The sequence below is a fragment of the Dasypus novemcinctus genome, chromosome 11, assembly GCF_030445035.2.
Source record: "Dasypus novemcinctus isolate mDasNov1 chromosome 11, mDasNov1.1.hap2, whole genome shotgun sequence".
Lineage (NCBI taxonomy): Eukaryota > Metazoa > Chordata > Mammalia > Cingulata > Dasypodidae > Dasypus > Dasypus novemcinctus.
Window position 1 is genome coordinate 24,788,208 of NC_080683.1, and position 17,979 is coordinate 24,806,186.

The 17,979-nt window shown below is 41.2% G+C and overlaps 1 protein-coding gene across 9 annotated transcripts in view; it reads right to left on the bottom strand.

The window, feature by feature from the left end:
* Nucleotides 1-17,979, bottom strand: part of PKHD1 (PKHD1 ciliary IPT domain containing fibrocystin/polyductin) — a 568,785-nt gene that overhangs the window by 270,051 nt on the left and 280,755 nt on the right. For all 9 annotated transcript variants that reach the window (XM_058306868.2, XM_071218516.1, XM_071218517.1 and 6 more), the window contains 2 exons: nucleotides 11,495-11,672; nucleotides 9,935-10,130 (listed from right to left, as the gene is read on the bottom strand). In XM_058306868.2, the coding sequence (XP_058162851.1) occupies nucleotides 9,935-10,130; nucleotides 11,495-11,672 (374 nt within the window). The remainder of the gene's footprint in view (nucleotides 1-9,934; nucleotides 10,131-11,494; nucleotides 11,673-17,979) is intronic.

The following is a 17,979-nucleotide window of genomic DNA, read 5'->3' on the forward strand; positions in this document are numbered from 1 at the left end:
CACTGAGGTGACGGAAGTAAAACAGATACATATAAAAAAAAATTTTTCAAAGATGCTCCATTCATTTTATAGTGATTAAATCAACCCAAAATAGGTATGACTTACACTTATGAGAGAGGATATTCGGGGTTGAGAAAGACAGAAACATCATTTTATTCCCACCAAATATATGAGAAAATTTGAAGTGGAAGGAAAACAGTCAATATATCTAAAATCCCTTAATTTAATAGAGGTGGCCATAAGTGTCCATGAATGGCAATTGTCACCATGATGATGAACTCTTAGATTGAACAGACAAACCCTCCACAGAGCCGACTCCATTGTAAGCTGTTCAGCTGGCCCTTTAATTCCTGTATTCACTTACCCATGCCCTGGGGCAGGTCCAGGTTACCCGCTCTGCCCTAGGTAAACTGAGGCTCCCTGGGCCAATTGTCCCTCATGCCTGCAGCTCTGAACACTGCACTACACTGGCACTCCTGGACAGAGGGCCACTGATCTTACTCCGCCTCTCCATAGATACACGCGCCCACCTCCAGAGGAAGTATTTCCCAAAACAAGATATCAGAAAACTAAAAAGTGCATTGGAAAGTCGTTGCTCGCTTTATTAAAGTGAGTGTGTGAATACCACTCAATCTGGAGAAGGGAAGTGATTTCAGTATCAGAGAAGATGGAGAAACATTCCCCAAAGCAGGGAAGTTAGAGGATTGTTTCCTATCCCACCACCTATCCCACCACCTCACCCTCAGGGGCTGCCGCTGAGCATGTGATCACAGGTCAGAGGACCATTTCTTCCCAAACACTGTTCTGAGGCCATGTGAGCTGATAAAGAGTGGTGGGAAAGAATGTGGGTGCTGGAGTCCACCACCTGGATTTTAACCCCAGCTCTTCCAGTTCCCAACGGCAAGAGTGCTGTCCAGTTATGCAGCATTTCTGCACTCATTTCATCTGAAAAACTACCTCATAGGATTATCAGGAAGAAAAGATGGAATAATCCACATTTAATGCTTAGCACAGCGTCTGGCACATAAACAATAAATGTTACCTAATTCCAATGCTGTTATTATACCATGTTCATCATTCTAGGAGACAGTTAACAGGGCCCAAGAAATATGCCTCTACTCTTCTTGCATTTTGTTACAACTGCACCTAACCATGAGGAGCCACTGTATTACAGAGTTGTAAGCAACTTAACCAGAACTGCTAGATTGCTAAGTGCTTTGACTCCATGAAAGACGGTGTAAATGTTAAGTGTCATTTTCAATTTGTATAAATACAAAGAGGGATGAAAATCATTTGAGAATAAAGGTATTGACTTGGGAAGAGTTTAAAAGCCTTACACTAGCTGTGATATTGTGCATATGTTTCCTCTGTGCTTACAATTTCTGATTTTGCATTTGTAATATAAGAATGGTTAATCTACCTTGTTTATAAAAGGAGTCTCATTGTAGTTGATTCTTCCCAGATTGTAAGAAGATCTGGTACTCGAAAAGAAAAGGAAGTCTTTGGGTCAATTATTCCCTAATTATCCTGAAGAGTGCTATATGATCTAAGTTTCCTAAAAACACAGACATTTAGAAGGAAAAGAAAAATGGCTCCTGGTAAGAGGAAGGAGACAGAGCTCCCCAACTAGATATGATACTTCTACCTACCAGGGTTATGCATTGTGTCTGGCAAATGTTATCCTCACCAGGACACTAGGAAGAGAAAAATGAATTAATTCTCTCCCCAAGCAGGTCCCATTCTCTCCTGGTATTCTGAAGGGAGAACTAAGTACGTATCTATTAAAAAAAAAAAAAAAAGTGTCATCTTAGCGGGCAACAGATTCCTTCCCTATTTCATTCTTCCACTCATTTTCCCATTCTCACTTTACCACTGAGATACTAGGTATCTAGTATCATTGAGATGCTAGGGCTTCTCCTTCAGCCCCTCTTTATCTAGTGCAAGTCAACCACTGACTGCACATGGAGAGGCCATGAAACAGCAGCTTCATGTGTCTGCAAATTTCATCCAGTCCCACCGTGACTGATGGCTGCTCCCTCACTCTGACTGTCCTGGACCCAGACTCTAGCTTTGTCCTCATGACTCAGCTGTGGGAGGTGGTTGTCACTATGAGTGTTCATCTTAGCTTGCCCTATCCTCTACTTTCACCTCTTCTCCCCAATCTGCATCACACACCTGCATGTCCCTGCTCCATCATCCCTTCCTGCTCAGTGAACATGACCTCATTCCCCAGAAGCTGACACAGCGAGCCTTCTTATTCCTTGGTTCCTGGACAGCTGGAGCTTGATTCACAGAATCCCATTCCTGTTGGGCTTCAGCCTCACAGCGGTGGGCATTAGTGACAGCCACAGATGTCACCATGGCCCTTGAAATACCAGACCTTTTAAAGACCTTCAAAGAAATATTGTATTAAAATCCCATGATCTCCTTTAGGTCTTCTGTTAGTCCCAGGAACATTCATTCATGGAAGGGTGGGATCTTGTAAGGGTAAGAGTAAAAAGAAATTATCAAGATGCTGAGAGATACACATGCATTTAGCACAGTCCTGAGAGTAACACAATTAAGCCCTCTTAATTAATTCAGAGAACCCTGGCAATGGTTATCCTGTCTCCAAGCAACACTTACACTTGTGTGGGACCTTGGTGATTTCCTGGGCCCTGCCCCAGGCCTACAGAACCAAAATCTCAGGGGAGGGACCCAGGAACATGCATTCCAGCTTTTTGCCCATGAGGAAAATTTAGAAAACACTGATTTAAGGAATTATACAACTTTTCTCATACTGTACTCTTGAAAATGTGATTTGTTCTCAGAATCAGATATACTTAGCAAGTGAAAACAGAGATGCATATGAAAAAGAGATCTTTATACTCACAATTCTTACTTTTCATCAAATAAACAAAAAACTTGCAGACTACTTTATATTCCCAAAATATAAAATGTGAGGTGATGAGTATAGATGGTAAAAAATTTTTATTTTAATGGCTATGAATTTTAATATATATTAGAGAAAACAACTTCATCAGCCTCGTGATATTTTGTGACATCACGTGATATAAGCCCTTTGCAGCTTGCTTGTTGTTCCTGCTCTCTGTGTCCATTAGCTGCACGCGCTTCTGTGTTTTTTACTTGTCTCCCTTTTTGTTGCGTCACCTTGCTGAATCAACTCCCCATGGTGCTTTGCAGACGACTGGGCAGCTCTCCATGGAGCTAGCAGGCCAGCAGGTCTCTGCAGCGTGCGGGCGAGGCTGCCTTCACAAGGAGGCCCCGGGACGCGAAACCCAGGGCCTACCTTATGGTAGATGGGAGCCCAACTGACTGAGCGATAGCCACTTCCCAACCTCATGATATTTTATGGATATTACTGCTTAAGAAGAGGTTACATTTTAAAACTAAAGCAATTGACCTAAGAAAAATACTAAGTAAATAATAGGACCAGAGGCATAAGGATGTGACAAAATTGTGAAGGTGGTATTCAAATATTTAAAGTTTAAGAAGCACAGGGTTAACCAATAAGTACCTGCTTTTTTTCTAAATAGAAATAATACAAATTGGTTTACAAGAGTAGGTATATAAGCTTGGGTTAAAATAACACCACTATTATTTTCAGGAGTGCACTGAATTTAAGTCAGAAAAGCTAAGTTTGGATATTGGTTGTACCACATCCAACCTGTGTGAATTGTAACTACCACTCAGCATTGCTAAGACTTAGCTTCTTAACCTGAATGATTCCTAAAAAAAAAAAATTGTGTTCCCAACTTCCAAATTTGTTTCCCTTCTTTCCTTCATCCTTCCTTCCTCCCTTCCTTTTTTCCTCCCTCCCTCTTTCCATTCCTTCCTTCCTTCCTTTCTTTCTTCCTCCCTCCCTCCCTCCTTTTTTCTTTTGAAGAAGTTGCTTCTAAGATGCAAAAGCCCTTTTCACATCATCCCCAGCTCCTGTTCCATTATCTATATTTTGCCATAAAGCTTAGTGCATTTCCCTGAAGTCAATCCCCTATATCCCAGTAAAAATCCTTGGGGATCTTTGCAGAATGAGTTTTCTGTAAGAATGTAAATTAATTTATTAACTAGAATGCTATAGATTGCCTTAGAGGGCCTCAGCATGGGAATGGCAGCAGAGCTTGAAAAGATTATGATTCTGCTCTGCCTACAAAGCCAATTGGGTCCTCTCTCCTCCTTGGATCCTAACAGGATTTCTTCTCGAGGAGGCGCACAGTGCCTGCCAGGCCACGTGAAGGACGGAAGCATTTCCCCTCTCTGTCCCAGGGCCCTGCCCCTGGCAGCAAAGGGAAACCCGAGGAAGTAGCCATGATTTCTGCGCCCCAAACTCAGCACGAACATTCTTTTCAGGCTCTCCCAAGTTCACAACGTGGCTGTTGATCCCTCTGCGTGATGACTTGAGTTGTTCAGGGTAACGGACAGAAAATAAAGTCCATCTGTCTTTCTATCCACAGCCCTCCTGCCTCACAGACCACGGCCCAGGCTTCTCGCCAAGCAGCCTGCCTTTATCTTTGTGACGGGGACGTTTGGAGACAAGCACTGGCCAAGCAGGCTACACATGTCTTTCTTTAGTCAGATCAGAAGGTGGTACGTCAGGAACCCCTGAGCCTCCCAGACGGACCTTCTCAGCTGCCGCCGCACACAATGTCCCAGCTCGGCTGCCTCGCCGCTGCGTGAGTAAGGGCTGTGTGAACTCGGGAGGGCAACTGTGAATGGCCCAGCATCTGATATGAATTTATCACCGGCTGTTGGGTGGGTGGGGGATAAAGCAAGGAGAAGGGGCTGTGAGTGTTTAATGCACCCTGCCATAACCCAACAGTTTGCCCTAAAGAGCCTTTTACCAATATAAAAAGACAGGGTCAAAAGTAAGTTGACCCCCGACAGAATGTACAATTATTGGAGGGGGTTGTGTACGAGCAGCTGCTGGAACCCCACTGGCTCCGCATCAGGCTTCCAAGAGTCAGAATATGAATAATCAACTCAAGATTGTTTTCTCCACCCCTCTCAGCCTGCACCATCTCCCCCCCAGCCTTCTCCTCCTGTTTGGGGCAAGTTGTATTATAGTTCTACAGGAAGAAGCCTCGCGCTCCCTAGCAGCTGCAATAATTGTGCTCCTATTGTGATGAAGACCTCCTCCTGGCCACCCCCTACAAGTGGCCATTGTGCCTGGAGAGTCAGTGATTACACGCTCCGCCTCATGCTTTGGGGGACCCAGCTGCCTAAGTGCTGACACACGAGCGTGCGGAAGGCCGAAGAGAGCCAGAGAGGGGGCCGGCGGAGGTGGAGGCCAGAGGTGGGGGGAGCCGGCGTCTGGGAGATGGGACTCTGACATACCAGACCTTTTGCATAAGTCAAGCCCAGAACAAATGAGGCTTTCTCAGGCCCTGGTACTGATGGGTCTCCTCTCCCTTTGAAGTGGAGCTGAGCATGGGGCCTAGCAGCTTTGCCTCCTTTGGACCAAGCAAACATCCTTCTTTTGATATGCTACATGCTCATTATCTCTGCCCCATTTAATGATTTTTGATTGAAGGGTGGCGGCTGGGATGCCGAGAGGATCGTTAGAGAGGCTCCATGCAGCCAAGCCCGGAAGAAAGGCTTTCCTTGTGCCTGGGCCTAAATTTGGAATTTCTTAACAGTGTGTGCTTGTTCTTAGAGGCAGATAAGGGCTGAGCGTGAAATTCTTAATTAAGCAATAAATAGAGAGTGGGGTGTCAGCAGATGTAGCCAGTAGCCATGGCAACGAGAATCACATGGGCGAGAGAGCTGAGACTAAATGCAGGCCTGGGGCTGGGCCTGACTGACAGCTAAAGAATCCTACAAAGCTTGTAAACCAGATTAATTAGCTGACTAATTATTTCATAGCGTTAATGTAACTAAAAAATAAAAATACTTCACCATGAACTGAAACATCCCTGGAAAAAGCAGCAAGGAATGAGGCAGAGGGAAACTGGGGGAAACTGGCTCTGTACCCAAGAAACATGAGATCCCAGTGAATCAAGTCATGAAAATGGGAAAATGGGTTTGCTTAATTTTACTCCCGACTTTAAAAACATAAAAGATTGCTTGCTTCACCATCATACCCATTCCCAAGCATGGCACAGGAGTTACGGTTTGGAACTGTCACTCATAATAGTTTATCACATCAACTATTACCAACTGCTGGGACATAATGCAAACTGGAGCATGCAAGGACTTTACTTGTGGTCTGTTTGGTAAGGGGCTCCTAGGGCAGAATTCTCAGTGGTTTTAGAAAGGCAACCCGAACTAATTACCTTCAAAGGTATTTTCAAATGAGCAAAGATGTTTTATTCTGTGGATACAATTGCTGGAGTGGTATCAACTTTCAGTCATGGGACCAATATATCATACGTCTTATATTGTTGTGGTTCTCGGTTACCTTACAAAACTGAGTATGAGAAGATAGAACAAGACCTTTTCGGAACGGTTATGATGTGTATGTTTAGTTGAAGTCATACAATATTGTTGACCTTATGGTTAAAAAGAAAAATTCCAGAAAAACAGGCTATTGTGAAAATTTTTAGTAAAGTAACATAGCATCCTAATTACACTAGAAAATGTTCAGGTGTTTTGTACCACAATGCCAAGAGACAAGTAAATATTCATAACTTGCTTCTACAGATGAAACCATAGAGGCCTGGATCAATTATAATGCCATGCCCCAGGTAAAATTACCAGGCACTGATTTAAAATCCTAAGCCTTAAACCGGGGCCATGAGCTGTCCAAAGAACCTGCATTCCATAAAAGCATTTGCTGAACAAAGACAAAACTCTTGCCTTGGTGGAGAAGAAAAATGCAAGGGCCAAACATATTGCGTGGGCAGAATATTTTTCTCTGTCCCTGGGGGTCAGTGAGAGGTCTCCTCTCACAACCCTGCCTAGCACCACTCCCCTTTTCTGGCCAACCATCAGTGATTAGTTAGTGGGCAGCACACTCTAGTGGAGAGATTCAGAGGCAGGAGCTAGAACGCCTGGGTTCCCATCTTTCCTTCCATTCGCTTGGTAGGAGATCGGTCAGGTATCTTAAATCACACATAAAGCAGCCAAGTAGAGGAAATGAAGATAATTGTGATTTTTTAAAAACTTCCTATCCTGTGGGATGTGGTGAGGTTGCACAAGATCAAAACAGAAGACATCCACTTAGAAGTGGTCAACACATGAATATAACCAGCCAATCGTCAGTGAAGCAGCGCTCTGTGAACACAGGGCCAGCCAGGAACATGAGCACGTCTGCCCAAAGCCTGAAAGGGAGCTTGGTGGACCTGCAGGAGATCAAGCTGTTTCCTTAAAATGAAACAAAACTCACGAATACATAGCTCTCCCATGTGTTCATCCCAGGAATATGCCCACATAGACGGTGCTCTCTCTTCTTAGATTAAGTGTATTTGATGTAAAGTTACCCCATTCACAGACCTTTATAAAGTCGCATAGTCTGAAAACACAATTCAGTAAAGGTGACAATCTAAGCAAAATGTAAGATGTACCAGGCATAGCAGGAGCCTTTTGGGGGCACCAACTATGACAACTATCTCTTTGCCATTTGGGCACTGCGGAGTATAAGCAGGTCTAGGCAAAACCAGGTAAGCTAATCACCCACTTTCTAGAGAGGTTATGAACTTTATACAGAAGATATCCAAAACCCTAACCCAGCCCATGCAATTCAACGGAGCTGCACAGGCCACCACCAGCAAGGAGACGGGAGCCTCCGTTCCTCCTGAGTCCTTAGGTCCTCGCAGAGCCAGCCCAGAAGTGGGAGTGGGAGTGGCTCCAGCCACTAATTGACTCCACACACTCAGAGTATACAGGAGGCACCAATGACCATAAAAGCCATTGCTCAGATGACGGGAAAGTCTCTTGAAGGAGCAAGGGTCTCCAAGTTTACTAAACATTCAACCCATCTTCTGTGACATCCTGTTCCTTTTCCCCTTCATACCCTAAGTAGAGCTACTAGAATATTTTGATAGAAATATTTTTAAAAATTAATAAACATTCTCTAATAGTAGTCTTTAACTTTATCTATAATAAAATTACCTGCATCGTAGATTTACATGAACATATTACAAGCAGATGTATATCTCTGTATAAGTATACATAGGTATATACATATGTACGTTAGTACCTATACATGTGCATTTATACCATATATGTATATATTTAGTATAATAGTAAACTTGCCGTCAACTCAGTTAATTATGCTAACAAAGGGGAAGAAAATGTGTAGGTGCATGATCTGAATTATTTTTCTTTTTACTACAAATTTCTCTTTATTATGCATGGTTTATGTTAATATTCAAATTAATTTGCAGTTCATGAACAAAATCTGACCAATGGACAAGATAGGTTCTTCAGAACCATATTTAGTAATAAGAAGAAAGACAATTAGAATTAATTTTTTTCCAGAATATATATCAAGTGACTAGTCCACAGTTAAAGCTAATGAAAACTGCTGTTGCTTAGTGTCCATAATCAGCTACGGTAGCAAAACAGTCTCCGGAATCTCTGTCCATCCCCAGTTTTTAGTGTTTTGGGTTATATTTATGGGTGGATCAAATCAGAAATAAAATTTGAATGGTATATATAATTCAGGGCAGATAAGGCATACAACAATCCATTTGGAAAAGACTCCAAAAATACCAGGAAAGCATCAGGCTCTCCTTCCAGGGGTTTTTGAAATTTAATAGCCCCAGGGCTAATCTAAAGATCAGATTCAGTTAACTTACGGCTAGGCACAAGTGAGAGAGACACGGGCCTCAGGACATTTTTCCAGCCCTACATCCTTAGGGCCAAGTCTGGCCTTGTGGCAAGTGCTGGGACTGAATGCAATGGGGCTTCTGGATTTTCCCTGATACACTAAGACAGATTTTTACAAAACTGTCATTCTAGAGACCGTTTTTGCCAGATCCTCTTCTTACAGACCACATTGAACTGGGGTGGTTACCAGTGGGTACCGTGGAGCTCGGAGGGACCAGTTCTGGCATGGCAGAGGACGGGAAGATGAGACAAGCCGCAGGAAGTCAAGGGAAATAAAGGGTCCCGACCCTCGCCTTGGGCTCCTGTCAAACGTGCACAATAAGAAGGTGAGGAAACCACCATGCCCTTTGTTACATTGCAGTCACAGTAGGGTTCCTGGTCCTATAAAATGAGTGTGTTTGTGATAGAGTTGACATCCTGACACAAGACAGGCAAGGGCCAACCCCTGGTCCCCAGGTCACAGCCCTCCATGCCATCTCACCTTCCTGACTTTGGACTCCATCCCACATCTTTGCTTCTCTTCTTTAATTAACTTTAATCTCCATTTGGCCTCTCACCTTGTAAACCTCGCTGTTCCCTTTATTTATTTATGGCCATAACCATCCATCCTGTCCTTATCTGTACAGTTGTCCTTTCTACAAATCAATGCTTCCCTAAGGTGAATTGAAAATCTTAATAACTACCAATATTTATTAAGCGCCTGCTCTGGGATAGGCATTCTGCAAAGAGTTTTATATGCTGTCCTTCACTTAATTTCATACCCTTTAAGGTAGGCCCTATTGTTATCCTATTTTACAGATGAGGAGACCGAGGCTTAGAGAGGAAGAGTAACTGCTCAGTGTCCCATAGCTAGTAAGTATTGGAGCTGGGACTCAAACCCAGGCAGTGTGATTTCAGAGCCCTTCCACTTAACCTTTTTTTATTTTTTTATTTTTTATTCATTTTTAAAAATATTACATTCAAAAAATATGAGGTCCCATTCAACCCCACCGCCCCCCCCCCCCCCCACAGCAACACTCTCTCCCATCATCATGACACATCCATTGCATTTGGTAACTTCCACTTAACCTTAATACCAAACTGTACTCTTCAGGTCCTCATGATTTTCTAGCACAAATGCCTAGAATCAAAGAGCCAATGTCCAAAGTGCCCTCCCAATTATACTTACCAAGGTAGGTGAGTTGTCTTAACTGGCTATTGAAGAACCAGTCACAGCCTTGGTCCCGATGGGGTGATGGGAGAGATGCAAGGGATCGGCCCACTTGACTTCCACACTTTATGAGGATATGAGGGTACGGTAGCAGGCCCGAGTGCACCAGCAGGAGGTGATTCCCAAGAGCAAAGCTATCAAATGTGGCCGAGTACTTGAAGAGAGAGAAAAGTACAGTAGAGTTCCTTTAGTAAGGAAGGTCCTCTGAAAAGAGCTACAGAGAACACAGATGGAGGAGGTTAGAAATAGGACAGTTCAGGCACAGACTGTTTGAAATAGAACAACTAAAAACCATAGTAGATACATAACTGGAATCACAAAATCGTAGACTGGGAGGACTGAAAGATGTCATAAGGATCATTTTGATTAATAATCTCAATTAACAGATGAGAGAACCAAAGCCCGTGCCTGACTTGTCTCAGGTCACACAAGCCGGGAGAGACAGAGCCAGGTCTAGAAGTCCTTTCCAGTTTTCCCCACAGTGCGAAGAGGCAGGCAATGAGAGGCGTGTCATCATCTGTAACTCTTAACAGCTAACACTGCTGGAGCATTTATTCTTTCTCAGGCACACTTCAGATCAAGTCATTCAGGCCTCATGAGACCCCCATGACTGTCACTTTGACGGCCCCATTTTAAAGATGAAGAAACCGAGGCATAAGAGCTTCAGTAACTTTCTCGGTATCACAAAGCTGGAAAGTGCTGAGCCAGGATATAAATCCATGCCATCCAGCTCCACAGGCACCATTTTTCTGCCTTCAACCTACAGAAATTCCCCAGAATGTTCTCATGGGAACCCCGAGGACAGGAAAGAGGCATACATCATTTTTGAGAGCTGTGGTGAGAGGATCAAAAGAGAGTATGCTTTGAATTCCTTGGAACTGTGGCACCTCTGAAGCAGCTCCTAGCTCCCTAAGATCTGCCCTCATGACCCTTAGGGGGAACGGATATGGGGAGATGGGAAGGAAGAAATGTGTTAAAAGAAAGAAGAGAAGATTGAAGAAATCTACTGGGTTGCTATTTTGTGTTTTTTTTTTTTAGAAAATGTAACCATTTTCTAGTCCAATTTTTGTTCTTCCTAAACATCTGACTTGGTATTCATTTGCAGGCCTTCATCTGCAAGTTAATCTCTGACCACAAGGTGGCAGTACACAATGCATTAATGCCTTGTTTAGATATTTTCTCTGGCCCAATACCTCTGTTCAGGGTAAACTTGACTCTTAACCCGTAAGATAATACAATTCTATAAAATACTTGGAAACTTAGAAATTGTTTTGCATTGTGTTAATGAGATTAAAATATCAGGAAGAACTACTCTGCACTGAAGGTGAGATTGAAACAAATCCTAAAATTTTCAAGTTTAAAAATCTTGCCTTCAGTCTAGATTCATCTGTCCAAAATGCTGCTGCAGTTTTTTCTCAGCATCAGAAGATGCAAATACATGTAACCCATTATTTCATAGAATAAAAGATAAAATCCCTGGGGGATAGGACTTGCCAATGAGTGAATGTCTGGGGTTACCTGCAGAGATCCGTTGATCCACGGGGTCTCAAATTGCAGTGTGTAGGTCTCCTGATCCAAGAGCAAGGCCATCCATCCATACACATTTGACAATGTGTCACCAACATAATTGACAGTGGTTGTCTTATTTCTGCTGTCAGTCACGGTTAAATCATAAGCCACATCTGGAACATTAGCTCTAGGGCGATTTAAAAAAGTTTCAAGGTTATTTGCCAGTTCTGGATCTAATGTACTCCTCTTCCATCATATTAAGTCATCTTTTCATTTCTGCCATGGATGTCTTAGGCCCTCTTTGTATAGGGTCGATGGAAATTTAAGCAGTCACTTTGTGTGGATCAAAATGGATCTGAAGGAAGTTGCCATCAGATCATTTATTTATTATATAAATGTAATATAAATAATGGTGCATATAAATAATGGTGAGCTGGAAGTGGTAATAGTTCTTAGGCTACTAATAAAATCATCACTTTAAAGAAATCATAAAGGCCAGGAATATATACTTTTAAGCAGACAAATATCCATGGCCGCAATTTTGCTATAGAACAGACTTATTAGGAACACAAAACACATTATTTTTGGCAATTAGGTATTCCCATGGGGAGAAATGACCGAGACCCAGGACCTGTTTTGCCCAAATTCTCAGAAGCCCAGCTCCGACTGCACAGGAGGAATGACTTCTCTAGAATGAACAGGTGATCTGCCCCTTCTCCTGTAGGATCCACAAAACCTAGGACTCACTCCTATTAGAGCACGTCATTGCTGTTTTAAAAATTAAAAAATGAGAGAACATAGCTTCTGAGATCCTTAAGTTAAAGGTACTTTCTCTCCTCTTGGTATCATCAGCCACTGTACAAGGCCCTGCGTATAATTGGTACTCAAACCATCTTTGTTGTCTGAATGAAGAATGCAGGGATAAGATCTTCCAAAAGCAGCAGTGCTAGTTTCCTGATTTACATAAAAGATTTCTAGAAAAACTGCATTTTGCCAAATAAGAAAAGTGAGGCAGAAGATAGAGAAAGTAATATTTGAATATCACAAGGTAGAACTAGAAATTTGTGGTTCAAGATCCCCAGATTAGTCTATACAGCCCATCCCCAAGAGTGGTTTATCAGACTTTAATAGAACATAATACATTTATCCACATGCCAAGACCCTAAAAAGTCAAAGTGGACTTAAAAAAAATAAATAAAGCAAAATGTAAAAAAAAAAATCAGTCCACTTTATTATTATCTTTCTCTGGTTTAGGTTTCATGAGAATCTTTGTGGCATTTTACTGTAGGCTAATAATTAAATTCTCAAAATAGAGGGAAATGAGATGAAGAGAAACACTGGATTTTCAAAGTGAGGTATGGCATGAACATATCCAAAGTTGATTTATAATCTAGTGGCATATTATACAAAGGAAATTTTTTTCATGTTATATGCTTTGGCCTATGGAGTCAAATGGATGTGGTTGGAAATCTAGATGTGAACACACAAAGTGTGTGGACTTGAGCAAATTGCCAAAAGTCTTTAAGCTTCAGGTGCCTTTTTTTAAAAATGGAGGTCACAATAGTATGTACCTGTAGCAGTTTGATATTATTGATGAATTCCAAAAAGAAATATTGGATTATGTTTGTAAACTGATCTTTTCCTCTGGGCTTATTAGATTATATTGGATTCAGAAGTTTACTTGATTAAGTAATCAGATAAACCTCTTGTGCCAATAGGGCATTCAGTCCCCACCCACCCACAGATAAAAGACATGGCAAAGGACAGAGTTGGGAGGTTCTTAATGTTGGAGTTTTGATGTTGGAGTTTGATGCTGAAGCCTTAAACTGGAGCCCCAGGAAGTAAGCTCACAGAGGAAAAGAAGCAAGACCCTGGAAGGGAGGAACCTAGGAAGCCTGAACCCTTGCAGATGTCGGCAGCCATCTTGCTCCAACACATGAAAACAGACTTTGGTGAAGGAAGTAACTTATGCTTTATCACCTGGTATCTGTAAGTTCCTACCCCAAATAAATACCCTTTTTAAAAATGAGTCAATTTATGGTATTTTACATCAGTACCCCTTTGGCTGACTAATACACAATTTGGTACTGAGGAGTGGGGAAGTGCTTTTGCAATTACTGAAATGCTGGAACGGTTTTATAAATGTAAGGGGTACTTTTTGGAGGAATTGTGAGATGCTTAATGGAGAAGGCCTAAATTGCTTTGCAGAGACTGTTGGTAGCAATATGGAGCCCAAAGTTACTTGTTATAAGGTCTTAGAAGGAAATAATTGTGAGATGGATGCTGAAGAGACTTTTTATGATGCCTTAGAAGTTAATGATGAAACTATTATTAGAAACTGGAGGAAAGGTGATCCATGTTTTAAAATTGCAGAACTTTGCAAGATTAACTCCTGGTGTTTTATGGAAGGCAGAACTTGAAAATGGTGAGCCTGAACATTTAGCTGAAGAAATTTCCAAAGTAAACACAGAGAATGAGGCTTGGCTTCTGCTTGCAGCTTATAGCAAAATGCTAGTTGAAAGAGATATGCTGAGGACTGAACTGTCAGGCACAAAGAAAACAGAAATTGATTCTGGAAATTCCATGCCTCTGAAAATCAAGCTCCCAGATGAAAGTGACCCATTGGAGGACTTAAGTAAACTTGGAACTTGTAAATCAGGATTGAAGATGCAGTTATCTTGGAAAGACTTGTGGAAAGTCTTACTGTCTGATGGCTTGGACCCCTGCTTCCTGCATGCTAAACCAACAGACTTTTTGAGAGAGCTATATGAACAGAACCACTGTCAGCCTGGAATAAAAGGAACATGAAAAGGAGAAAATAAAGGCAAACGACTTCAAGAGGAAAACCATGGAAGCTGAGATCTGGAATTAAGACGACATCTTGGGCAAAGAGCAGAACCGCACCCATGGGTACAGAGAGGGTCAGTTTGCACCAGCAGTTGAAGAGGGTGGATGTTCCTGTCCAATGTTCTTGGAGAGTTTTGCTGCCCCAGAGTACAGAGAAGGTGGATCACATTCCCCAAGGATTAGGGTGGTTAAAATCAGCACCCCACAGGTCTGAGAGGGGTGGACCTGTCCCCCAAAGTTTAGGGAAGACCAGGTGTTCAACTCATTGCTCTGAGATGGATGAGCCTGTGTGCCAAATGTTAGGGGGAATGTTGTCTTCACATCACTGTGCTAGGGGGGTTAAGACTCTAACCCAAAGATTGGGTAAGGTGTGGCAATCACCGCAACACGCTTGGAGGGAGAGGTCTGGAGCTTGGCCAACACCCAGATGCTGATGAGGGTGAAATCCAAGAAAATGGCCATTGGGCAAGCCTGTGGAAAGGACCCCAAGGAGAAAAAAACATCTTCTTAAGAATGACTTTCAGACTTTGAAATGGAATAGAGGATGCCCTGCAGGTCCACTGAACTATAGAGAAACTGTGACTCGTGTTTCCCTCCCAATTTCTCCTTATCATAATGAAAATGTTTATCCTTTCTCTTGCCATTTGTATGTTAGAAGCAGATGAATAATTTCATAAGTTTCAGAGGTCTATAGCAGATGGGACTTTGCCCCATGACAAACTGTATTTCTTTAAATTGACTGGGATATGATTTAGTACTTGCATTGTTACTGATTTAAAGTTTTTTTTTTTTAATATTGTTATGTCTTTTTGAAATTCAGAGGGTGAGTGTAGCAGTTTGATATTATTGATGAATTCCAAAAAGAGACATTGGATTATGTTTGTAAACTGATCTTTTCCTCTGGGCATATTAGATCATATTGGATTCAGAGGTTTACTTGATTAAGTAATCAGGTAAACCTCTTGTGCCAGTAGGGCATAAAAGACATGGCAAAGGACAGAGTTGGGAGGTTCTTAATGTTGGAGTTTTGATGTTGGAGTTTGATGCTGAAGCTGTAAGCTGTAGCCCTGGGAAGTAAGCTCACAGAGGAAAAGCAGCAAGACCCTGGAAGGGAGGAACCCAGGAAGCCTGAACCGTCCCAGACGTCAGCAGCCATCTTGCTCCAACACATGAAAATAGACTTTGGTGAGGGAAGTAACTTACGCTTATGGCCCCAAACAAATACCCTTTATAAAAACCAACCAACTTCTGGTATTTTGCATCAGCACCCATTTGGCTAACTAATACCATACCTCATATAGCTACTTTGAAATTTTAAGAGATAATCTATATATAGCACTCAGTAAACATAACCAAGACCATTAACATCTACCCATAGCTCACTTAAGGATCTCAGATGTGCCGTATTTGCCATCCTGTACTACTTATTTCAATGTCTACAGATTTATAAGGCTATTTGGACATTTACAAACTCACCCAAAATGCACTCGCAGAGCATTTATCTTAATAATGTTGTACTTGATACAGATTTCCTGCAAGATTCAGTGTTTGTTTCATCCCATAATGAAATGAAAAGGATGAAAAATGCTCAGGGCACTGGGAAATAAAAGAAATGCTCTTTCCCCAGATTTCCCCATGCAGCAATAACTAAATATTTAGAAACCTTGGGCGGGAGAAAAAAACTTTCTTCCTTTCTTGGGGTTTGAGATACTTAATTTTTTTCACATTTATTTTAAAATTTAAATGGACACGAATGGACAATTCTTAACTTATATTCTTAGAATGGACAAGAAGGTCATCTGTTCTACCTTCTTACCTTCTTAAAAGAATTCCCTATGATATTTTATCCAGTTTTTCTAAGTTACTTCTAGTTATGGGGTGTTCACATTCTCAAATAGAAGATTATTCCACATATGGAATTAATTTTTAAATTTTAATCTTTAGAAAGCTAAATTTTTCTTTCCTGTATTTTCTAGCTCTCTTCTTCTGACTAAAACATGTGTCCCATAATCCCAGGAAATTGTCCAACATAATTTGGTCCAAAGAATATATTTAACAAATATACTAAGTTTGCAGGAAAAAAATGTAAAACAAATATGATACAAGTAGAAAGGTCAGAACTAAGAATTGTCAAAGAGAAAAATGAATCAGCTACAGAAGGTCCCATGGTCATTATATAAGATGGGACTTTCCATAGTCCCATGAAAGATTTAAAGTATTTCAGCTTTGAAAGTTCATCTTTTCTGTTTTCATAGAGTTATATGGCTCTGGAAAATGAGTCACAAAACCTATACCCAGGAGAAACTCAATGATAAATTAGAATTCCCATTAATAATTTACAGTAAGAAATAAAACTGCCTGTCACTTAGTGGGTGTTCAATAAAATATTTGCTGAATGAATAAATTAGTGTTAAATGGACCAAAATACTCTACTTAGCTACTTAGCGATATTTCTCCCTAACAGAAAAATCTACCTAGGAAACCACATGTGCCTCAAGAGATTTCTTATAAACCTATTAATCAAAGGGTGAAAATAAGCAGTGGATCACAATTGAACCTGATTCAGTTAACCCATATTAATAGGATATCTGGCAAAAGGATTGAAATACTTGTGTGTAGTAGTCAGGAAACCTTTCCTAGGCACATACAAGTAATCCATGCTAATAGTGGATTGTGCCTTGGAAAAATGTTAGTGTTCCTTTAACAACTCATAGTTCTTCTATCCTAGTCATGTGCTTTCAGTTAAGTCATTTTTACAAATAGTTTGTTGTGTTGCTGTTCTTTTTGTTGTTGTTAACCGTAGAACAAAAGAGGAATTTTATTTGGTCAAACACATCCATTGGCTTACATTTAATTCCTCCTGCCTTACCAACCTATATTTTATCACTTTTAGGTATCACTTTTAGATACCACTTAAAAATTATGAAAATATTACCTCAATAAATTAGGTAGCTATTTCTGCAAATGTTTCTTAATTTCAGCAATGTCATCCCAAGAATCTCCTAGTTGTCTTGACTAGACATAATTATTCTCAAACTTCCATCAGTGCTGCATTTATAAAGCTGTTATTAAGATAATTTCTCCAGATTCAGACTAGTTTCTAAAAATTGCAAGTTAAATTTTGGAAAGGACCATTTATTTTTCCAACCATCTCCCCAGTTCCAGAAGACTCTTATAAACATGATAACCTCATCAAACATTGTCAACCACTGTTCCAGCTCTTTGGAACCTTGGCACATTCCTTTTGAAGCCCTTCTTCTAATTAGCTTGGAGTAATCTGATGCTTAGCTCTTGGTCAACCAGACTCACCATAACACACTGTGATCCTAAATTAGCCTTTCCTCTTCCACCTTTGAGCATTATCCATCCTCTCAGAGCCCTGTCCTGCCAAACCACCCCTTTTCATCTCAACCAACACTTATGTGGAATACAATTTCATAAGTACTTATGTGCAGCACCTGATTTCTGTAGCACAATACAGTAGAGATAGAGGTTATGAACTATATCTTGATCACAACTGGTAGTGGGAAGGGTCATATGGTGCATTCTGAAAAGTACATCAAAATGTAAAAGACTCATCTCCCAGTAGGAAAGATGCCTTGCATTGACCATCACCTGGGGTCAAAACTTTAAAGACAACTCAGCTC